This window comes from Chiroxiphia lanceolata, chromosome 16 (genome assembly GCF_009829145.1).
Source record: "Chiroxiphia lanceolata isolate bChiLan1 chromosome 16, bChiLan1.pri, whole genome shotgun sequence".
NCBI classification, from domain to species: Eukaryota; Metazoa; Chordata; class Aves; order Passeriformes; family Pipridae; genus Chiroxiphia; species Chiroxiphia lanceolata.
In genome coordinates, this window is record NC_045652.1 from 6,470,601 (window position 1) to 6,488,673 (window position 18,073).

The 18,073-nt window shown below is 43.0% G+C and overlaps 1 protein-coding gene and 1 long non-coding RNA gene across 6 annotated transcripts; one reads left to right on the forward strand and one right to left on the reverse strand.

Moving 5' to 3' along the window:
- Positions 1–616: 616 nt before the first annotated feature.
- LITAF (lipopolysaccharide induced TNF factor) lies at positions 617–11,111 on the reverse strand. Of its 4 annotated transcripts, none has more exons than XM_032704514.1 (4): positions 10,977–11,111; positions 2,625–2,807; positions 2,063–2,219; positions 617–1,740 (listed from the first exon to the last, which is right to left on the reverse strand). In XM_032704514.1, the coding sequence occupies exons 2-4, from the start codon at positions 2,800–2,802 to the stop codon at positions 1,632–1,634; spliced, it is 444 nt and encodes a 147-aa protein (XP_032560405.1). In that variant the 5' UTR covers positions 2,803–2,807; positions 10,977–11,111; the 3' UTR covers positions 617–1,631. The 4 variants fall into 4 exon arrangements, with proteins under 4 accessions (XP_032560405.1, XP_032560402.1, XP_032560403.1 ...); XM_032704511.1 differs by having other exon boundaries at positions 2,625–2,814; XM_032704512.1 differs by lacking the exon at positions 10,977–11,111 and adding an exon at positions 9,466–9,585 and having other exon boundaries at positions 2,625–2,814.
- LOC116795132 lies at positions 11,067–17,329 on the forward strand. 2 transcript variants are annotated; one of them, XR_004359971.1, is made up of 4 exons: positions 11,067–11,289; positions 14,218–14,324; positions 15,941–16,139; positions 16,844–17,329. It is a non-coding gene; the product is annotated as an uncharacterized LOC116795132 (long non-coding RNA). The 2 variants fall into 2 exon arrangements; XR_004359970.1 differs by lacking the exon at positions 14,218–14,324 and having other exon boundaries at positions 15,932–16,139.
- The last annotated feature ends 744 nt before the right edge of the window (positions 17,330–18,073 follow it).

Below are 18,073 nucleotides of genomic sequence, written 5' to 3' on the forward strand. Positions count from 1 at the left end.
AGAACAGAAAATTCAATGCAGCATCAGCCAGGCCCTTCAAGGACACGGAGAGCACTGTGGTGGAGCACCAGCAGACAAAAGCACAATGCTGGTACTGCAATATCAACATGGAAATGGAAAGAACTACCAGCTTTTTATCTCCTTCATTCTTTTGACAGTTAGTAGCTACTGATGTAAATTCTTATGGTATGGGGAGACCAGAAACCTTTTCCAAATGCACAAGGAAGCTCTTAAACCAGACTGACTCACAAGCAGCAGCAGTTTACAGAAACTACTTAACAGGAGGCCTAGAGGTTGTATGTGATCTACAGAATTACTGGATTTCAAACCCGAAGTGTTGAAAGACTTTTGAAAAACTAACTTATAGCAGGTATTTACAGAAGGCACATTTGGCAAGAACAGTAAATGCAGTATTTTTTATTTGTATTTATTTTAGTTTTTTACTTTTGCAGAGGTTAACAGTGTTACCATCATAGCCTTGTTTAAACACCTGTCTGCCTTTTCTGGACAGGTATCATTCGAATGCATCAAATCTGCTGCTTATGACATGGAAATTACTTCAACCTTCAGAGCCTCATTCCCTAGTTTTTTGTGATTATTGTCTTAAATAAGCATATCTGAAAACAAAATTTATCTTTTATTTTATTTTAAAAAAATCATAGTACAAGTCAGAGAAACTTCTTAACAAACATTTATTTAGCCTTCTTAACGAAGAAATAGTAATTAACAAGCAGATCAACAGTTAGAAGCCCAGGTCCTTTATCTAATGTTTTTCAGGCAGAATTCAAGCCTTAAGAAAGGCTGAGGTTTGTGCATGATCTATCAGTTGACTTATACAAATGCACAAGGAAGTTTTCCAATGCTATAACCAAGGTTCTCTGGGATGAAGAGAACACTTCACAGACTTGCAGTCAATGGTAAAAAAAAACTCCAGCCAAACACTGGACAAGTATCTCTTAAAAATTCCTGTGTGAACACCGTTACTGCAGATTAGAGACTTGAAACTGGTAAGAAAATTCAGATACTGGATTCAATCACCACTGATGCACAATAACCTGAGTTGTCCATTTGGTAAAGCAACCTCCAAGAAGGAAGAAGCCTTTAGGTTTGGTTCTCTTCCAAGCTTTAAAGTGAGTTCTAGTGCTCATGAAAAGATGCCAGCAAATAATTTCTTTTGTCAAAGAAGGGCACCTGTCTCTGAGGCAACTCCCTGCCAGTGTGTAAACAGTGCTGTTGCCAAAGCATTGACACCAAGCATGAGCCTAAAGAGTTCTCCATAGGCATCCTCCTCTCGGTCTGTGCTGAGACTGCAGCAAGAACAACGTGCAACGTGATTGAGATAAGATTACCTGCAGAACATCGCCAACCTGTTTTGCATAAAGCAAAAAGGGAAATGTTCCACTGCTCTCAGCTGCTGCTGGACTGAGTGGCCCATACAGATTATGTAGACTTTTTACAGACCTAAGTGAAAATCCCCTCAGGCAAACTTGTATTCAAACAACCTAGTAAGAAACATTACTTTTTATTGGTTTCCAGTGACAAGAGGCACAGAAACGAGCAGCCTCCATGAAGCTTCAGAGAGGGCTTGTAGAGGTGCTAACCAACTTCATCAATCAATGTTTTAACACTGCCTAGAAACGTTTGTAAGCACCAAGAAGAGTATTGCAGTTCGGACAGGTGTGATCCACATCCTTGAGAGCGTTAATGCAGAATGGAAACAAGCAGCAGCCTGCTATACACCTGCAAAGGAAAAAAGAAAAAGAGAAAAATACTGGTTTGCCACTTGTTCCATACACAAAAAGTTAAAATATATTTCCTGTGAAATCCATCAGTAAAACTGGTGCCGTGAAGCTTCGGGAAGAACACACATGGCTCTGGAGTCTATAGTGTTCCAGAGCTGCTTTAAGGTCCTACAGGACATAAATGCAGATGTAGGCTATTTGAACCACAAAGGCTCAGGCCTCAGACAGAAAGACAAAGCAAAGCTGAGAGCACTGTTACTCTTTAGAAATATAAAAGGTCAGGTAAGAAGTAAAAAAGGGGGAAACTGGACTTGACCTACCCCAGCAGGCAGAGGCCACCACAGGACAGCCAAGTCAGAGCTCCTGCCTCGTAGGAGAGACGTGTCACTATCATCTGGTTACAGGAGGGGCAGCACATCTGAACTGGGCGGTCATAGAACACCACTGGTTGCTGCACATACACCGTCTGAACTCTAACTGGGCAGAGAAATGTGCCGTTTAATCAGTGAGCAAATAAGGAAAAAAGGAATAGTGAGCAATTTCCCCTGAGCCAGAACCAGCTATAACTTCGAAATATTAGGGGCTCAGAGCAATGAGATAAATACACAATGACAAAGAGAAACCACCGTGGCATTTGCTAATGCAAAATACATTGTCTTAAGAATAAGGGTGCACTAAAAACTGCAGAAAGCCAAATGATGTTATTGATGTTAGTGCACACTGAAGGATTCATGAGAACTGGTTCACGTTATTCCCTTCAAAAGTATTTTTTGGAAGGTGGTGAACACCTGTGAACCAGATCTTTCATCTTCTGACAGCACCTGTCACACAGCCACTTGACACCTCCTCAGCCTGAGGTACAGAAGAGTTTTTGAGGCTTACTGGGGTTATTTGCTGGTCCAGGCTGTCCCATGTATGGGGGAGGGTTCATTCCCTTCACATCTGGCTTCAGTCCAGGGCCAGGAACAGGATAAGGGTGAGGGTAGTTCATATTGATTCCTACAGTTTCCTCATAAGAAGGTGGTGCAGATGGGACAGGGTTGACACTCAGAGCAGACATGGTATCTAAAACATAGTAGAGAGAAAATTGTAACAAAAGACATTATTTATTAAGGGCAAGTAGTAAATAATTAGGTTCAATTCAGAAGCAAGAATATAACTAGATTAAAATGGACCTTTACCAGCATAAAGTCTATTGACTGGTATTTGTTTCTGACAGAATTAAAGGTTGATCTTGATTTCATTGTTGTTGTTGCCTACTTCCCACTTCCTTCTCACAGGGCAGTAAATACCAGTTCTCCCTTTCTAAGTTAAAAGTGCTAAAACAGGGATGTGGGGCATGTTTATTAGTATACTCATCTATCTGGCAGTCTCCTAATTCTCCAAGAACAGTATTTCTGATCCCTCTTGTTCACCTGAAAAATCAAATAGTACAATAGGCCACGTGGTAGTTGCTAGCCAACATGAGCCTGAGTGTTTGAAATGAAGCTCAAATATTTAAAAAACAGTATTTATCTCTGCTGTGTCTCGAAATAAAAAATATTTACATTGAAGGAAAAAGAAACCCAAACAATTGAGTATATCCAACTCTACTCAAAGCTTTTATGACCCTCAAATATATCTAAGGTTGCCATTTTTGCCATTTAACAAAGTTTTAATGAGTTTGTAATGCAACTCTCCTGCACCGATTCTTATTTCATTCCAGAGTATAAGAATGCTGACCATGGCTTTTTCCCAAAATGGAAAGAAACAACTGTGGTTTCAGTGCAGACTTCCTCTCCTCCTTCCCACCTACGCACTTCCTATACTCTGCCCACCATTTTCTGTGGAACATCACTGCTGACTTCATCATCTCCCTTTTTCTCCTCTTAAGGACCATCAGACAGCTCTCCAAGAGCCACATTCCATTCTGTTGTTGCACAATCACTCTGTGTTCATGCAAATCTTTTCACTCAGTACTATCTGGGAAGGGCAATCTGTATCTGGAATATATGCACACACTGGAAGAACACTGGGACAAAGCACCCCTCCAGTCCATTCCTTTCTGCAGTTCTACTGCTCTGCATACAGAACCAAGCTGGCCTAAAGGGGGGGAAAAGGTGTAGCATTCAGAAACCATTCTACTGAAGTGAAAGCAGATTAGTTACTTATGCTGGCTGCAGAGACCAACAAGCAACAGATCCTGCTTTCTTCTGATTCTCCTCCCCACCAGGAGAGTGGTGAGCAGTTTTGTGGTATGGAGCTGCTGGATGGGGTTAAACCACAACATAAAGCAAGGACAAGAAAATAAAGCAAGTCTGTATCTGGCTACCCAAGTGATGAATGAGGTGGCAATATCATCAACAAAGCATGCTTTTTATAAGAGCATAACAACTGGTTATTTTCTTAGATTTCTTAGCAGCTTTCATTATCTCAGGGACTTTTATTGAATAGTGTGTTTGGGGGATGAAAAGAAACAAGACGTATGTAAATTTGGTTATTCATGTTTGTGTACAAGAGAGCAGATCTCAAGCAGGGACATCCTGGCTTCTGCCCAGGATGAAGACAGTGCTGACAACTCCTGCTGGGGGCACAGCAGAGGAGCTGGCAGGAGAAACGGGGCCAGAGGAAGGCTGTCAAACAGCACAGCATGCGAGGGACTTCAGCTGAGCAAGGGAGCAGACACCACTGAGAACAAAACCAGAAGATCCATGTGGCTGCCAGGAGCACAAGAGGCAAGCCACTGTCTCTCTGCCACTGCCATCCAAACCTAAGAGCTCACAGCTTGTCTCAGAAACTCCTGTCAGGCTCTGTACTCCTGCTGTCCTATTCCCAGCCCAACCACCTTCTCCTGGATATGACATCCTTCACATACTCCCACTGCCCAAGCTTATTCCAAGAAGCTATAGCCCTCAATTTGAAGGACTTTACCTTAGCAGGCCTCAAGGTGGTACAGAGCACAGCACAGCCTGCACTTGGCAGAGAGAGAAATAAGGGGGAAAAAAGTCTCAGGCAGTAAGAAAATTTACTTGGATTGTTGCAATTTTGTTACACACAGCACAAAGTTGCTGCCCACAAATGACTCTGGTACCTAATCTTTAGGTCCGAGAAGACACCCCCTAGGAATACCAGCAGAATCTGTAGGCAAAACACACAAGGGCACGGAACAGATTGGCTGGAAGGAAACAGAAACTACAACCAGGGAGTTTTTACCAGAAGCAAACAAGGGGAGTAGTAAACAAGCCAGATAATAATGCAGAATTTCCTCATCAGGACCTTATCTGGCTCCAAATAATTCCATAACAAGAACAAAAGTAGGAAACACACTTTGGAATGAAAAGATGTAACAGTGAAAGTAAAGGTGCATACAAAGTCCAAGGGCCTTGAACAATGTCACTTAAGTAGGTCCTAAGCAGGTGGCTGATCCAAATAACACCTGTCCAACCTAAATTACTCTGTAACAATCCAGGAAACAGAAGTTAGTTTATTCTTCTAGAAAAAGGTTACAAAGGTCTAGTTCTGATTGTATCCAAGCACTAAAGACTAAATACTAAGTTATGACAAAACTGATGCAAAAGATACCACTCATGATGGAAACCAAACAAGTTCATTTGCTTTAATGAATTCTTCACTGAGAATAATCCTCCAGAAAACTACCACTTGCTGGACTGCCTCCACTGCTGCCAGCTTGGTTCAGGTCACAGAAGCACTAATTCATCTCAAGTACAGACTTGCAGCAACAACAGCAACTGTATGATTATTCAATACTCCCACTGTCCCAAATACTGGTGTACACCTAGTGCAGTGCAGACTCTGGATCAGTATCTTGATACCAAAAAGAAACTGGGTTTTATTAGTGCTCGTGACTATTTTCCCCCTTGCTTCACAAGACATATGAATTTCTGACCATTATAAGACAAGCTTGATTTTCTTGTATTTTTGTGAGATGCTCTAGAAACTCCCATCTATCATGGTTCCAAACTTTTAGCCTTAACTCATCCCTCTGCTGGTCTGACAATGTCCATGCTGCCTCCTCACCACTCACGTCTGTACCTGTCCATGTGGACACTGCTGCCCTCCAGGATCAGCTGTCTTTTTCTTCCACACTCCACCTGGGAATAATCAACTCTGACCACACCAGGCAAGCACAAGCAGAGCTAAGCTATGCAGCCAGTCACTCTCAGTGCCTCATCAGCCCTGTGAGCCAATTCCTCTGCTGAGTCAGCAGCCAGTCCTTATCCCTCTTATCATATGTGCCACCTGTCCACATATCAAAAAGAAAAAAAAGTAATCTAAAATTCTTGGTGGTTCCTCTTCTGGTAGCTATTTATTCAGCCTTTCCTCACTCACCATCCAAAAATCTCCCCCTTAAACCCTCAACTACAAGGATAAGGCTCTGTGGACACACATCTCCAGACTGCAAACCTCAAAAACAAAGCAAGTGTTATTTCTAAGCAACAAAACCAAATCCACTTGCAATCCATGTCTGCTCTTCTCCAACCAAGCCCATTCCTGTACACATTTCCATGGTCATTCTTCAAAGTTCTCAAAACAGGCTCCAGGGAGCACCTCTTAATTTTACACTTTAGCTGACTATGCTTCTCAAGTCAAAAAGCCCTTTCAGCCTACAGAGAGCTTTGCAGGGACAAAAGTCAATGTGCAAAGAAAAAGAATTTCAGTCTTAAGTATCTAGTTAGGGCTGGAGTCACTCTATGCAGGGTTCCCAACAACGACACACGTCTTTCTGCTTTCCATGCTTGGAGCATGGAAAAAGTCTCTGGAATATCGGCGATTGCCTTCCTCACACAGCACAGCTTTCATCAGGATTTCAGTGACATAAACACTTCTGCAGAGACCTTGTCACAAGTTTGTTCACCCTTCCAGGTTACACAGGGCTAATCTGCTGCACTGGAGGCGTGGTGATACATCAGCAAACACCAATGTTTATACATTTCAGTAGTCCAACAGTCTTCCCAGTAGACTAAGCGGAAATGTGAAAATGTTTGTTAGAAAGGGAACTGTGTACTCAGTCAAGTGTGGGATTTACAGTAGCTCAGACAAACTAAGTAACCAGGAGCTGGTGCAGAAGGACAGACGTGGCTACGTGCACAGTGTGTGGGCAGGGACAGTAATTTGGTAACCCTGGGGACAGGCACTGCTCCTTCCCACCATTCTCACACTCACACTGCAGCTTTGGCAGACTGACAAGGGAACAAGACAGCAGCCAAAGATGTCTAAACTGAGTAAGTTTTAGTGACAGTTTTTGTATTATCAAGTATCCCACAGCTATAGTTTTAAAAACCACTGACCTTCTGTTTTCTTTAGAAAAGTTTTCCCCTTGTGACTAAACTACAGAGCTGAATCAGGATCTACCACCTCCAGTCACCGTGGCTGATTTTGACTGGGGGTGCACTAGGAACTGGGAGGGGATGCTGCTGAGACAGCTGACCCCAGCTGGGATATTCCAGACCATACAGCATCACACTCAGCAATAAATCTAGGAAGAAGGTGGCTGGGAGGGAAATGCTGCTTGGGCCGGGCATCAGTTTGCTGGTGGTGAGTAATTGTTCTCATTTGCATCACTTGCTGGGTTTTATTTCTCTCTGTAATTTTCCTTTTCATTACAACTTTATTATTATTATTATTATTATTATTATTATTGTTGTTGTTGTTGTTGTTGTTGTTGTTGTTATTTTATTTGAATTATGAAACAGGTCTTATCTCAACCCATGAGGTTTCTCGCTTTTACCCTTGCAGTTCTCTTCAGCCAGTCCTGCTGAGGGAGCAGTGATGAGCAGCTGCTGGTGCTCAGTTGCCAGGCTGGGTTAAACCACAACACAGCTACTTCTGCTCTGCAGACACCCCTCGACCAAAGACCATCCTCAGCTCTGCGTCACTGAAGGGTGAGTTCTAAGAAATCAACACCCCTTCACAGATTTCAAAATGATCATGATCATAACTTCCAACGTGAACACTTCTAGCCTCGATATTTAACTTTCAATACTTATTTTTAAATTATGTTGCATGTTCACTTCTTACCACTGCTTGCTTTTGAACAACTGTTTCTATTTAAAAATGACCACTGTGCTTTTTCTGCACTTTCCTTTTTTTTTTCCCCCTTTACTGAAGACAGATGCAAACAGGTCTCAGGTCTTCACAGTACTTTGTGGCAACCCTGGCATGGCAACCACCTCTCTTATGCCTGCCTTTTTTTAAAGTTAAAGTTTCAAAACTGTAATATATATAACATTTACAAAGTACTACAGTGAATAGTATAAAACTAAAAGCACATATGAATCCCTGTAAGTTATCTATCAAAATGAAAATTCCTAATAAAGATCAAGAGGACATCAGGACTACAAAAAACCTCTTCAAAATACTGAGTATTGTGGAGGTAATCACAACTTCAGCTTTTCAACTTCATTTTTCTAATGTCTCTTCTGCTTTAAATGTGAACTGAGAGACTGAACTATCACTTCATACAATCAGTGCAAGCATGTGTCTCACAATCGGGGTCACTACTTGAATATTACACTGGGGACAAGGGAAAAAGAAGGTAATAACTCACCTCTGCTTGGTATGTAAAAAACAAACCAATCAACCAACCAACCAACAACCCACCCAGTAAAGAACTGCTTACAAATAAAGCTTTCCTAACCCAGTTTAGCCAAACAAATCTGTTGTTGCCCTTCCCATAATCTCTTGCTAAGAATTCACACAATTTAATCCTTAAATTAAACAATTTCTAAACAGTTCTCTTCACTAGAAATGCCAAGCTGCCCTCCAACACCACGGGTAATTAGAGGGGCTCCCTGCACAGCAGAGTTTAAGACAGCTACCGATCAGCACCTGGAATGAAACACAAGTTGAAGCGAATTTTTGTTAAAAAACCAGCAGGATATACAGGTTTATTGGAGTACTGGGGACTTTTCCAGTTCACGGCAGCAAGCTCTAACACAGCACTCATTTGGGCCACCACCCTGGTTATCTGAACTCTGGACAACAACTTCCTAGTTGGCCAACTTGCTGAGAAATATTATCTTCAAGTCGTTTAAACTTCTCAGGCGTTTTTGAGAGAATAAAATTCAGTAATAATTACAAAAACAAACAAACAAACAAACAAACAAAAAAAGACTTTGACATACTATTATTTTAGTAAGACAAATAATGGCACTGAGGTCACACGGAATTTTATACTGGTATAAAACAGAAGTAGAAATAGCACCACACGCTGCGTTCTCCCCGTAATAAGCTAAGTAATCAACAGTCTCGGAATAACCCTGCGAGCGGCTTCACCCTGGGTGCTGGTGGGGCCGGACACCCCCTCCCCGGGGCAGGGCAGGGCCCGTCCCAAACGAGCCGTTCCCGAGCGCATTCCCTGAGCCAAGGCGCTGTTCCGGCTGCCGCCCAAAACGCTCGGGAAAACGAAACTCCTGCCTGGCCGGCCCCGAGCCCGCTCCCCCCGGGCAGGAGCCACCGCCCGCGGGCTCCCAGCGCTGTGCGGACCGTCCCGTCCCGGGTCTCCGCTGTGCCCAAGCCCCAACCAGCCCGCGGTGCCCCGGGGGCTCCCCCGGCCCGGCCGGAGCGCCGGGAGCGGCCTGGGAAGGGCAGCGCTCGGGGCCGGGAGCAAAGCCCCCCGCTCTGCTTTGCTCTGCTCTGCCCTGCTTTGCTCTGCTCTGCTTTACTCTGCTCTGCTCTGCTTTGCTCTGCCCTGCCCGCGCCCGGCTCCGGGCACAGCCCTTACCGCTCCGGGCCGTGCCCGCCGACCCTCCTCGCTCTGCTCGCCGCTCCGCTCCGCTCGCCGGGTGCACCCCCGTCAGCAGGGCTTGTCCCGTCCCGTCCCCACCCGCGGTTCCTCCTCCCCTTCCCGCGGCTGTCGGAGGAGCCGCCTCGCCCGAGCGCTCCCGCGGACCCACCGGCAGCGGGAGAGGCGCGTCTGGGCGCGGACGGCGGGGAACGGGAAAACTGGGTGGAAGGACAATCACTCCTGACGCACTTGGCAGTCCCCGGGACCGGGAACTCCGCGGCTCTTGCCAGGAGTTCGCTCACAGATTGACAAACCAGTGGTCTTCAACTTTCCAGGCTCCGTGTTCTGTAACACTTGAGGAAAAAAACCTTCCCCTGGTTCTACAGTGCCCCGTAGGTTACCAAATCAGTTATTTCAGACAACGTGCAGGAGCACATAAAATGATCAACAAAACGTTCAACAGATTCAGTGATTTTAGTTAGTGCCTTTACAAGCAATTAAGTTGGATTCAGTCTTTGGAAAACGTGGAGTATGTCACTCCTTTCTCTTTCCAGCTCCAAGATAACACAAAAAGTGAATTCCTGGCCAAATCTCTGAAAGGGATTCAACAGGGATCGCTTCATATGCTGTAGTTTGGGTGAATCTACCTCGGACTGAAGGGAGTCAATGACCCCTGTGGGCTCAGCAGGGATTGAACATTAGGCCTTTTGGCTGAAAGCATCTAAAATTGGTTAAAGTCCTATTTTTGTATTTAAATCCTTTCTTGGACCTCTCCCTGAGTAACATGCACAAAGCTTCAATTCAAACCCATCCTGGAGCAAGGAGTCAGGTTTTATAGGACAAAAGGGACTCTTATCCCAGTGACAGTGAGCCCAACATCAAGCTCTGCAGTCACAGTAATTACTGAATCACCTGCAGGTACTGGTGCTTGGGGATGTCATCGATGTTGGAGTATAGAGGGCATGAATACTCCCATTCCCTGACTCAGGGGTAGCAGGGAGAAAGTATAAACTGTGATTCAGCAGCATTCAGTGGGATTAGAACTAGACTTAGAGGTCAATAAATTTACATCATTTTCAAGAAATCACATTATATATTATTTTTCTAAGGAGCAGAACATGAGTAATTTTGGCTTTGGTGCCCTGGATTAACTAAAAATGGAATAATTTTTCTCTTAGTAACTAAATCCCCTTCTCAAGGTGGCTGTGAGCAGCTTAGAAGCCAGAGGAGAGGGAGGCCATGACTGAACACATCTCCCAGGGCAAAATAAGGCATGATCTTCAACTGGAAGCCTTCTTACTGCAATTGCCATGCTCTCTCCCATGTTTTTCCTTGCATCTAATCAGAGGCTGGCTCATGCTCCTCCTTGGGGACCCCAGCAACATTTCTCCTTTTTGCCCTACCACTGTTTCCATCCAATGTCCCAGTACAGCAGGCGGTCAGCATCCATGTACCAGTACAGGAGTGTATTTCCCCTCACTAACCGCCCTCCTTCCCACCCAGCTCACCACTCTCCAGCTCCTACCTTTCCAGACATTTTGCTGGATGGCACTGGGCAAAAGAAGAATCACTTTTAGTCAGTCAGTGGTTGGCCAGGTCACCACAGGATCTGGGAGCTTGCTGCAAACAGCACAGACATCACAGTTAACAGAATGTTATGTAATGGTCAGCGGAACTTTGACAGTTTAGTAACAAGTCAAGTCAGCCCAATCCACTTTAGGGGCTCTGTGGCCGCCCTAAGTAACAAATTGTAACACTTTTCTGACGAATATGTATATCCTGGCTAATAAGTACGTGTGCTATCTTGAGCCAACCATGCAGGTTAGGCAGTTTCCCTCCATGTATTGACAGCTGTAATAAAGTAATGCCTGCTTCTTAATATCACACTGGTGTTAAGGAGTTTTATTCCCAATTTTCAGTGGTAAGTTTGTGGAAAAATGGCAGGTTTGCTATGGAGAATCGATGGGGCTGAGTCGAGCTGCTTGCTTATCTTACACCTCCCTTGAGTGAGGCTTAAACACTCACTGCCTGGTGTCTGGGGTGAAGGGTGGGGCTGTTTCTTCAGTAAAACAGCACTATTTGTGAATTCGTGATTGTGAATATTCTTATTAAACACAACCAGACTTACAAAACCAAATTGATAATAATCAGAAATTAAGCCCAGCTGCTTCCAGCCCCTCTGATCTCCAACGCAAGGGAGGTTATTTTCTGCCAGATTTCAGACTCTGATGGAATAGAGCTGCAGCCTGCCAGCCTGCCTAGGGTAGGCAGGGTGCTCCCCCAGCAAAGTAGCACAGCTTCCCCAAAGCTGCTGCCCGTGTGGGAACCCACGGCAGTTCTCTTCCTGCAGCAGAGCAGGTGACTGGGTGGGGACATGGGCAGCACCAGCTCAAGGCGTGAATGAGGAAGTCTGGTTAGAAATTGCTACATCTTTTTTACCTCTTCCCCTGCCCCCATGAGCTGTGTACCTGAAGATTATAAAAATTACTTCTTTTTAAAAAATCATAGGAAAAAAAGGCCACGTGGCAATTTCAGAAGCTTGAAGTGTGAGTGCAGTATGAGGTAACCACGAGTAGCTCTGCTGCATCACCAGTCCCGTGGCAGGATGTGCTGGGCAGCCCCACCTGCTCCATCCACTGTTACACCTCTCTGAGCTCTCCTGAGTCATCACCGGGGCTGCCAACAGCACCATGGAAAGGGAAAAGTACACAGAATACAGTATATGTTTGGTCATCACGCTAATTGCACATATTGTATTACAGAACACCAGCAGATGTCAGTTTAGCCCCAAAAATGAATGCTGGATTTATTAGCTTTTGTTCCCAAAGCAGTAACTTTCCACCAAAGAAGCTAAATGAAGTTCAGAAGTTGATGTACATTTTACATTTTACATTTTACAGTATTTTACATACTGTAGTATGGTCTTAGTGTGTAAAATAAGTAAACTTTAATGTCACCTTATTTTTGTTCCAGACCCACTCTGTAGTAGCTTCAGCACTTTGATTGTACTGTCAGACAGTACAGTTTTGTTCTCTAGGCTACTTTTAAGTAGAAGCATCTACAATAATTAAAAATAAACACAGCCATAATATACTTCCTCTCATGTACTATTACTGCAGAACTCCTGATCACAAAATGCTTCAGAGCTAATAACCCAATCATTAACAGCTTGCAGAGGCAGGCCTAGGTAACACTGCTGTATTGTTTCTGCTTGGGTGAGCACTAGCTCTGTTCAATATAAACAAATATACTGACGTGCAGTTGTCAAACAGTCTGACGTCAAGAGGTGCCAAATTCATGGGAAAGTATGGTGCAGTTTGATGGTGTGAACAAGAGCAGAGCCTGGGGTCAAAACTACCAGGAAGTGGGTTACCTTGAACCCTGGTTCCCCAACACTTGGTTTAAAAAAAAAAAATCTGTGATAGAGGCTTTGCAATGTTCATTTGGGAGCTAATATCTTCAACTGAAATTATCCCCAAATAAATTCTGTGTGTGACAGAGGGGACAGGGGGAGAAAAAAGAGAGAGAGGTTAGAGAGACTACAAATACACCCTCCCTTTCAGAAACTACTTTGTGAAGATAAATGCCCCGTGATTGACAGCATCATGGCTTATGCTATTGCTCCACACCGGTATGGAACTGGTAGGGAAAAAAAAACAACAAAAAACCCCCTCACAATAGAGAAATGATGACTTCAAGTCAGCTCTCAGACACGTTATATTGCACAAAATCCTCTTCTTTCTCAGTTCCCATTTTCTTCCAGTGTCTTCACCCCGCCGGCCACTCAGACACTTGTGCCTGGTGCTCTCTGGTGGGGCTGAGGTTTCCTGGCTGCTGCTGTTCTCTCTGTTGAGCTGCAGCTGCCCATTTACTGCCTTGGCAGGTAGGGAACTCCTTCCCCTAGAGGCTGTCCATGTGCCAGGCAGATACACAGAGTGTCCTTCCCTGCCTCAACAGAACAGGATCACAGACTGTCCCCTTCCCAGGCAGGCCAGCTCTTAGTTTAAGGTATCACAACAGCTCTCCCAGATACTAAACATCTCCCACCCCAAGCGTGCACCCTCCTAACTGTACGAGCCCTTCTTAGCATGATCACTAAGGAAAAAGAGACCTCTTTTTTTCATCTGCAGGTTGGTTGTATGTGGGGTAATATGCTTGTGGAAGACAGGAATATTAATGGATTTACCATGTGAAACAGAAGTAGCATATCTAGTCTAAAACTGCAAATGATCCCCCAGGGTTGCAATTGGTTGACAGAATTGCTAAATTAATCCAAACCTAAATATTAGTGCTTTGCTGTCCTTCTAGTATTACTTCCTTCTTAATTACCAGCTCCCATAGTGTTATTTGATCATCATAACAGCTAATAGCAGCTGCCAGACTGCAAAGCACTGTTTCACACTGCAGCAAAATTTTTAAGCATGTAAATCATATCATCTCCCCTAGAGAGCGAGACAGCAGCGTGGTGTCAAAGGAGGTAATGATAGATTTCTTTTTCCCTGAACATTTGGCACTTCATGTAAAGAATTACAAGGAGAATAACCATTCACTGCCAGTAATGGTTCTCCTAGCATGAACAACCAAAAAGAAATGATAGAAAAGCTTCACATTTAAAAACAGCAGATCTGTCCTGATTAAGTCATCCATTATTTGATGGATTATCTATTAATGACATGAGAAAACAGAGAGGAAAAATTATGATTCTCCAACCATTTACCCTTCGAATTCATCTTCCTACTCCCTTGACAGGGTACAGGAAGGATGTGATTTTAAAAACAAAGCTGCCAGATTATTTTTCCTGTAGACAGAACTGAAGCATGATTTCCACTGCTCTGATGCCATTGCTGAATGAAGAGGTGCAAAAATCCCATCTCGTTGCCCTTTCTGCAGAACAATGCCAGATCTGCTGCTTGGCCAAGCTGTGGTATAGTCTTGCGTGTAAATCAGCCTTGCCAGCTCTTCTTGTATCTGACCACTGAAATCACTGATCTAAATCTGAAGTTCAAACTTCCTGCTATTTTGCTTAAGGCAGCACAAGACATGTTTTAATTAACTGCTTTGATCCAATTCTGTGGATCTAAAATGAGTAGAGCAATGATGCAGTAGTTTCTTGTGCGTAATTCTGATTTTCACACAGCTGTCATCTGGGCACCAGAATTATTGCAATCTAGTTGGGATATAGGCAAGAAATAAGAAATATGTATAGAGATTAAGACCATATTACTAAAAATTCGTAGTTATCTGATGGGGCTTTCCTTAGGGCTTCAAATATCCACTTCTCTGAAAGTCTGTTTCTAGCATCACTCACACACATTATTATGCAAAGCTGGATGCCAATAAGCATTTATTGTCTTGTGCTCCTCTCACTTTATGCAATAAACATTTGAACTTAGCAGTAGTAATGCTTGCAGCAGTTATGGTAATTGCAAAGTTATTGATATTGAATTCTGTATTGCTTTATAATCTCTGGTTTTTTTAACTTAGATCATGATTTAAGAATAGCTTTGCCATGGTGTTTAGCATTTCAATTCCCCACCTCTGGCAGGACTGCCTTCATTGAAGACATTCCAGTGAATCTCTCCAGTCCACATACAAATTAAACGCCAACAGTTTCGGCTCAGAAGGGGCCAGTTCCTGTTCCAGAAACTCAGACATTACATACCATATCTTGTCACTTGATACTGGTTGTCTGTAGGAAGCAGTCAGCCAGGAAGCTTATCATCTGGGGACCAAATCAGCCCTATGTCATAGCTACAGAGCTAAAACAGCAACAGCAATGTGAGGATTAATACCCATTCACCAAAAGGATGACTAATCATGGCGAAATGCAATATCGTCATCCATTGCTACACGTTAAGAAAGCACTTCTCCAAATCTGCTTGCAGCCTTGAGTGGCTTGTTAAACTGGATGCCAAATGTTTAGGGCCTTCCTTAGTTGGAATGAAACTGTTGTCTTCTCAGACTAATCCTTCGTGATAAGCAAAGCAAGCAATAAACTATTGAATATGCTTACAAAGATCAGTAATAAAGATAACAGAACTAGAGACCCTCAGGTGGGATTGTGAGAGCTGGCTCATCTGCTGTATGCACGGATTCTGCAAATCTTGATTGTATGCACAGCTCCTCCTGAATTTGCCCTGCAGCAAAATCATGTGTTCTGTGACACAACCACAACAGAATCTACAGTAACTAAAAATAAACTACTTCTTTGCAAATTCATGGCTCAGTTTAGTCCAGCTTGTAAATAACTTTTCAGCATTGGTCAGCAAACACCATTCCTTATGATTATCACACTGTGCACAACCTCATTAATTGTCATTAGAGTTGGCTATTTTAGTATCTTCAAATATTGCAACACGTGGCTCTGGCCCCAGATGTTTGTTTAGTAAGTCATGAGTTCTCTTACCAGCATTTGTTACCCACATTTGTGTGTCTGACCCAGCTGCTTTGCCATTTCCTTGAGAGTTTTCAGGTTGTCAGAGTTGCCTGACAAATCTGTTGCTGTTTCCATCCCTGTGGTACTAAATCTGTTGTACCTGGATGGTGGGAAAGCTGGGTAATCAGCCACCTTTCCAGTATCTCCACGTGAGCAATTAGGAACATCTACCCCAAAGCTGTAGGCCAGACAGAGCTACAGGCACAATGAACCTTAATGTTTCTTTAATCAGCATGTATGTGACAATACTTTATTTGTTTATTATTTTTTATTAAATAAATCAAATTTAAATTAGTCTTTTCTTTTAACAGAAAATCGAGTTCAAATTAGGTTTTAAGTCAGATCAGGTTATTTGAAACTTTTCCATGTTAGAATTGTATTTTCAAGCAAAAACTTCACCATTTGTTTTACTTTTTACATCCCTATTCTTGGAAACATTTACCGTAAGATTGCTTTATTTTAAATTTTGAAGAACAGGCATTGGGCTATCTCTAAAGGACTTTTACAAATGGGAAATTATCTCATTCAGCAAGCACAATATTTTGACAAACATTTGGGATTTTAGGGCCTCCCTTGTAAAATGATTCCTTATTGCATTTGTAAAGGACTTTTCAGTCACTAAAGAGTGTCTAAAGAGTTGTCACTTGCATTCTACCAAGAAAGAATCAAACTAGTATAGGTCAACAAAGAGTACAGATGTCTTAATTTCAAATAAAAATATTTGTACCAGTTGATGATGACTGTAATAAGAAGAATATTTTTGCTTTCATTCTCGAAGCAGGAGCATTTCTAAAATTATTTTCCTCTCATTGTTGGCATGTAGCAATTATGCTGCAGTGACAGATGTTTCTTAGGATTGATTTGTTCCCAGAAGAACATTGATTTAAACTTAATTAAGAAGAAAAGTGCAAAGAATTTTACATTTTTTTTGTTTTACAGCTGGTAACAAGTGATTCATAACCAAGCAAACTCAAGTAACTTCAATTGAAAAACAAGCACCCAAGAAGAAACATTGTTTGCATTGAGGTGCAAATAACTAACACAGAAAAATATCGTGGTCTTTAAATATTTGTCTCAAGGACTCAGGCATAATGTGACTTGTCCACAAGATGGCATGCACTGTACCCAGAAGGGGCTGACAGCAAAATAACATCTGTGGGACAAAAAAACCCTTCCTTGCAATTGTCCTTCTGAACTTCCTTATCCTTCTAGGCAAGCACAAAAGAAAACCTGTCTGTAATTATTTTCTTGATCTAAAAATCTGCTTGTCTCAGAGGTGAGCAAAGACTTCAGTTCACGTGGAAAACAGATAATGTCTGTCATCCAGGGGAACTAGTTTTTCTCTTTGAGATTTCAGGTGGCTGCAACGAAGTTAAGTCATACACAAGAGGCAGAGGTACTGCAGGGAGAAAGATTATAACCTTACCAGACATCTGGTTTTTACCAGTCTCTAGATTACTGCCTGGAAGAAGCAGACAGTGGGAAGGGAAAGAGCTGAGGGTTCTGAAAGGACTGACCAAACAAAAAAAAACTCAGAATGAAGATGACAGTGCTTTATAGGAAGATAAAATTTGTAAGGGTCTACAAGAATTTATCCTTGCATACCTGATAGCGAAAGAAGCATCCAATTCTTAGAGCCCTCACAAATCTCTTCAGATTAAAAATAATGTCTCACAATGTTCATTTTTCCCCCCTTCAGATTGACGTTGTTGTCACTGCAAACTGGAATTAGCCTTAACGAGGACCCTTGGACAGGTTTTCCTGCCCAGCTTCTTCCAAGCAGTGTGAAGAAAGCTGCCTTAATTGAGTATCATTGGTGGCTCTTCAGAAAAATGAAATGTATTTGGTTTCTGTGCTATAGACAAATTTCCAAGGGATTGAAGAGTTCCTGCTACAATGGGCAACTCCAACAGAAGTGTCAGAGGCCTCCCAGGAGATAAAGGTGTCTCCCATACTCACAGCAATGTGAATGTGAAGTGGCTAAACCCCACAGAGTTATAAGTGCAGCAAATACAGCAGGTGGGATATACACAGCACTGCTCCCACAAGACAAGGGCCCTTTCTAATGCTGACATCACATTTCTGTTCACTCTTGACCCTTTCACAGAGGAGAGCAAAGAATGGCCCATGTGCTGCAGGGCAAGGGTTGCTCCGTGTCAGTGCTGCTTC

Coding starts and splice junctions, on each gene's coding strand:
- LITAF (XM_032704514.1), bottom strand. CDS start 2,802: ATGTCTGCTCTGAGTGTCAACCCTGTCCCATCTGCACCACCTTCTTAT. Junction 2,220..2,624: donor TGGACCAGCAAATAACCCCA/GTAAGCCTCAAA, acceptor TTCTCTGCCCAG/TTAGAGTTCAGACGGTGTAT. Junction 1,741..2,062: donor GGTGGCCTCTGCCTGCTGGG/GTAGGTCAAGTC, acceptor TTTCCTTTGCAG/GTGTATAGCAGGCTGCTGCT.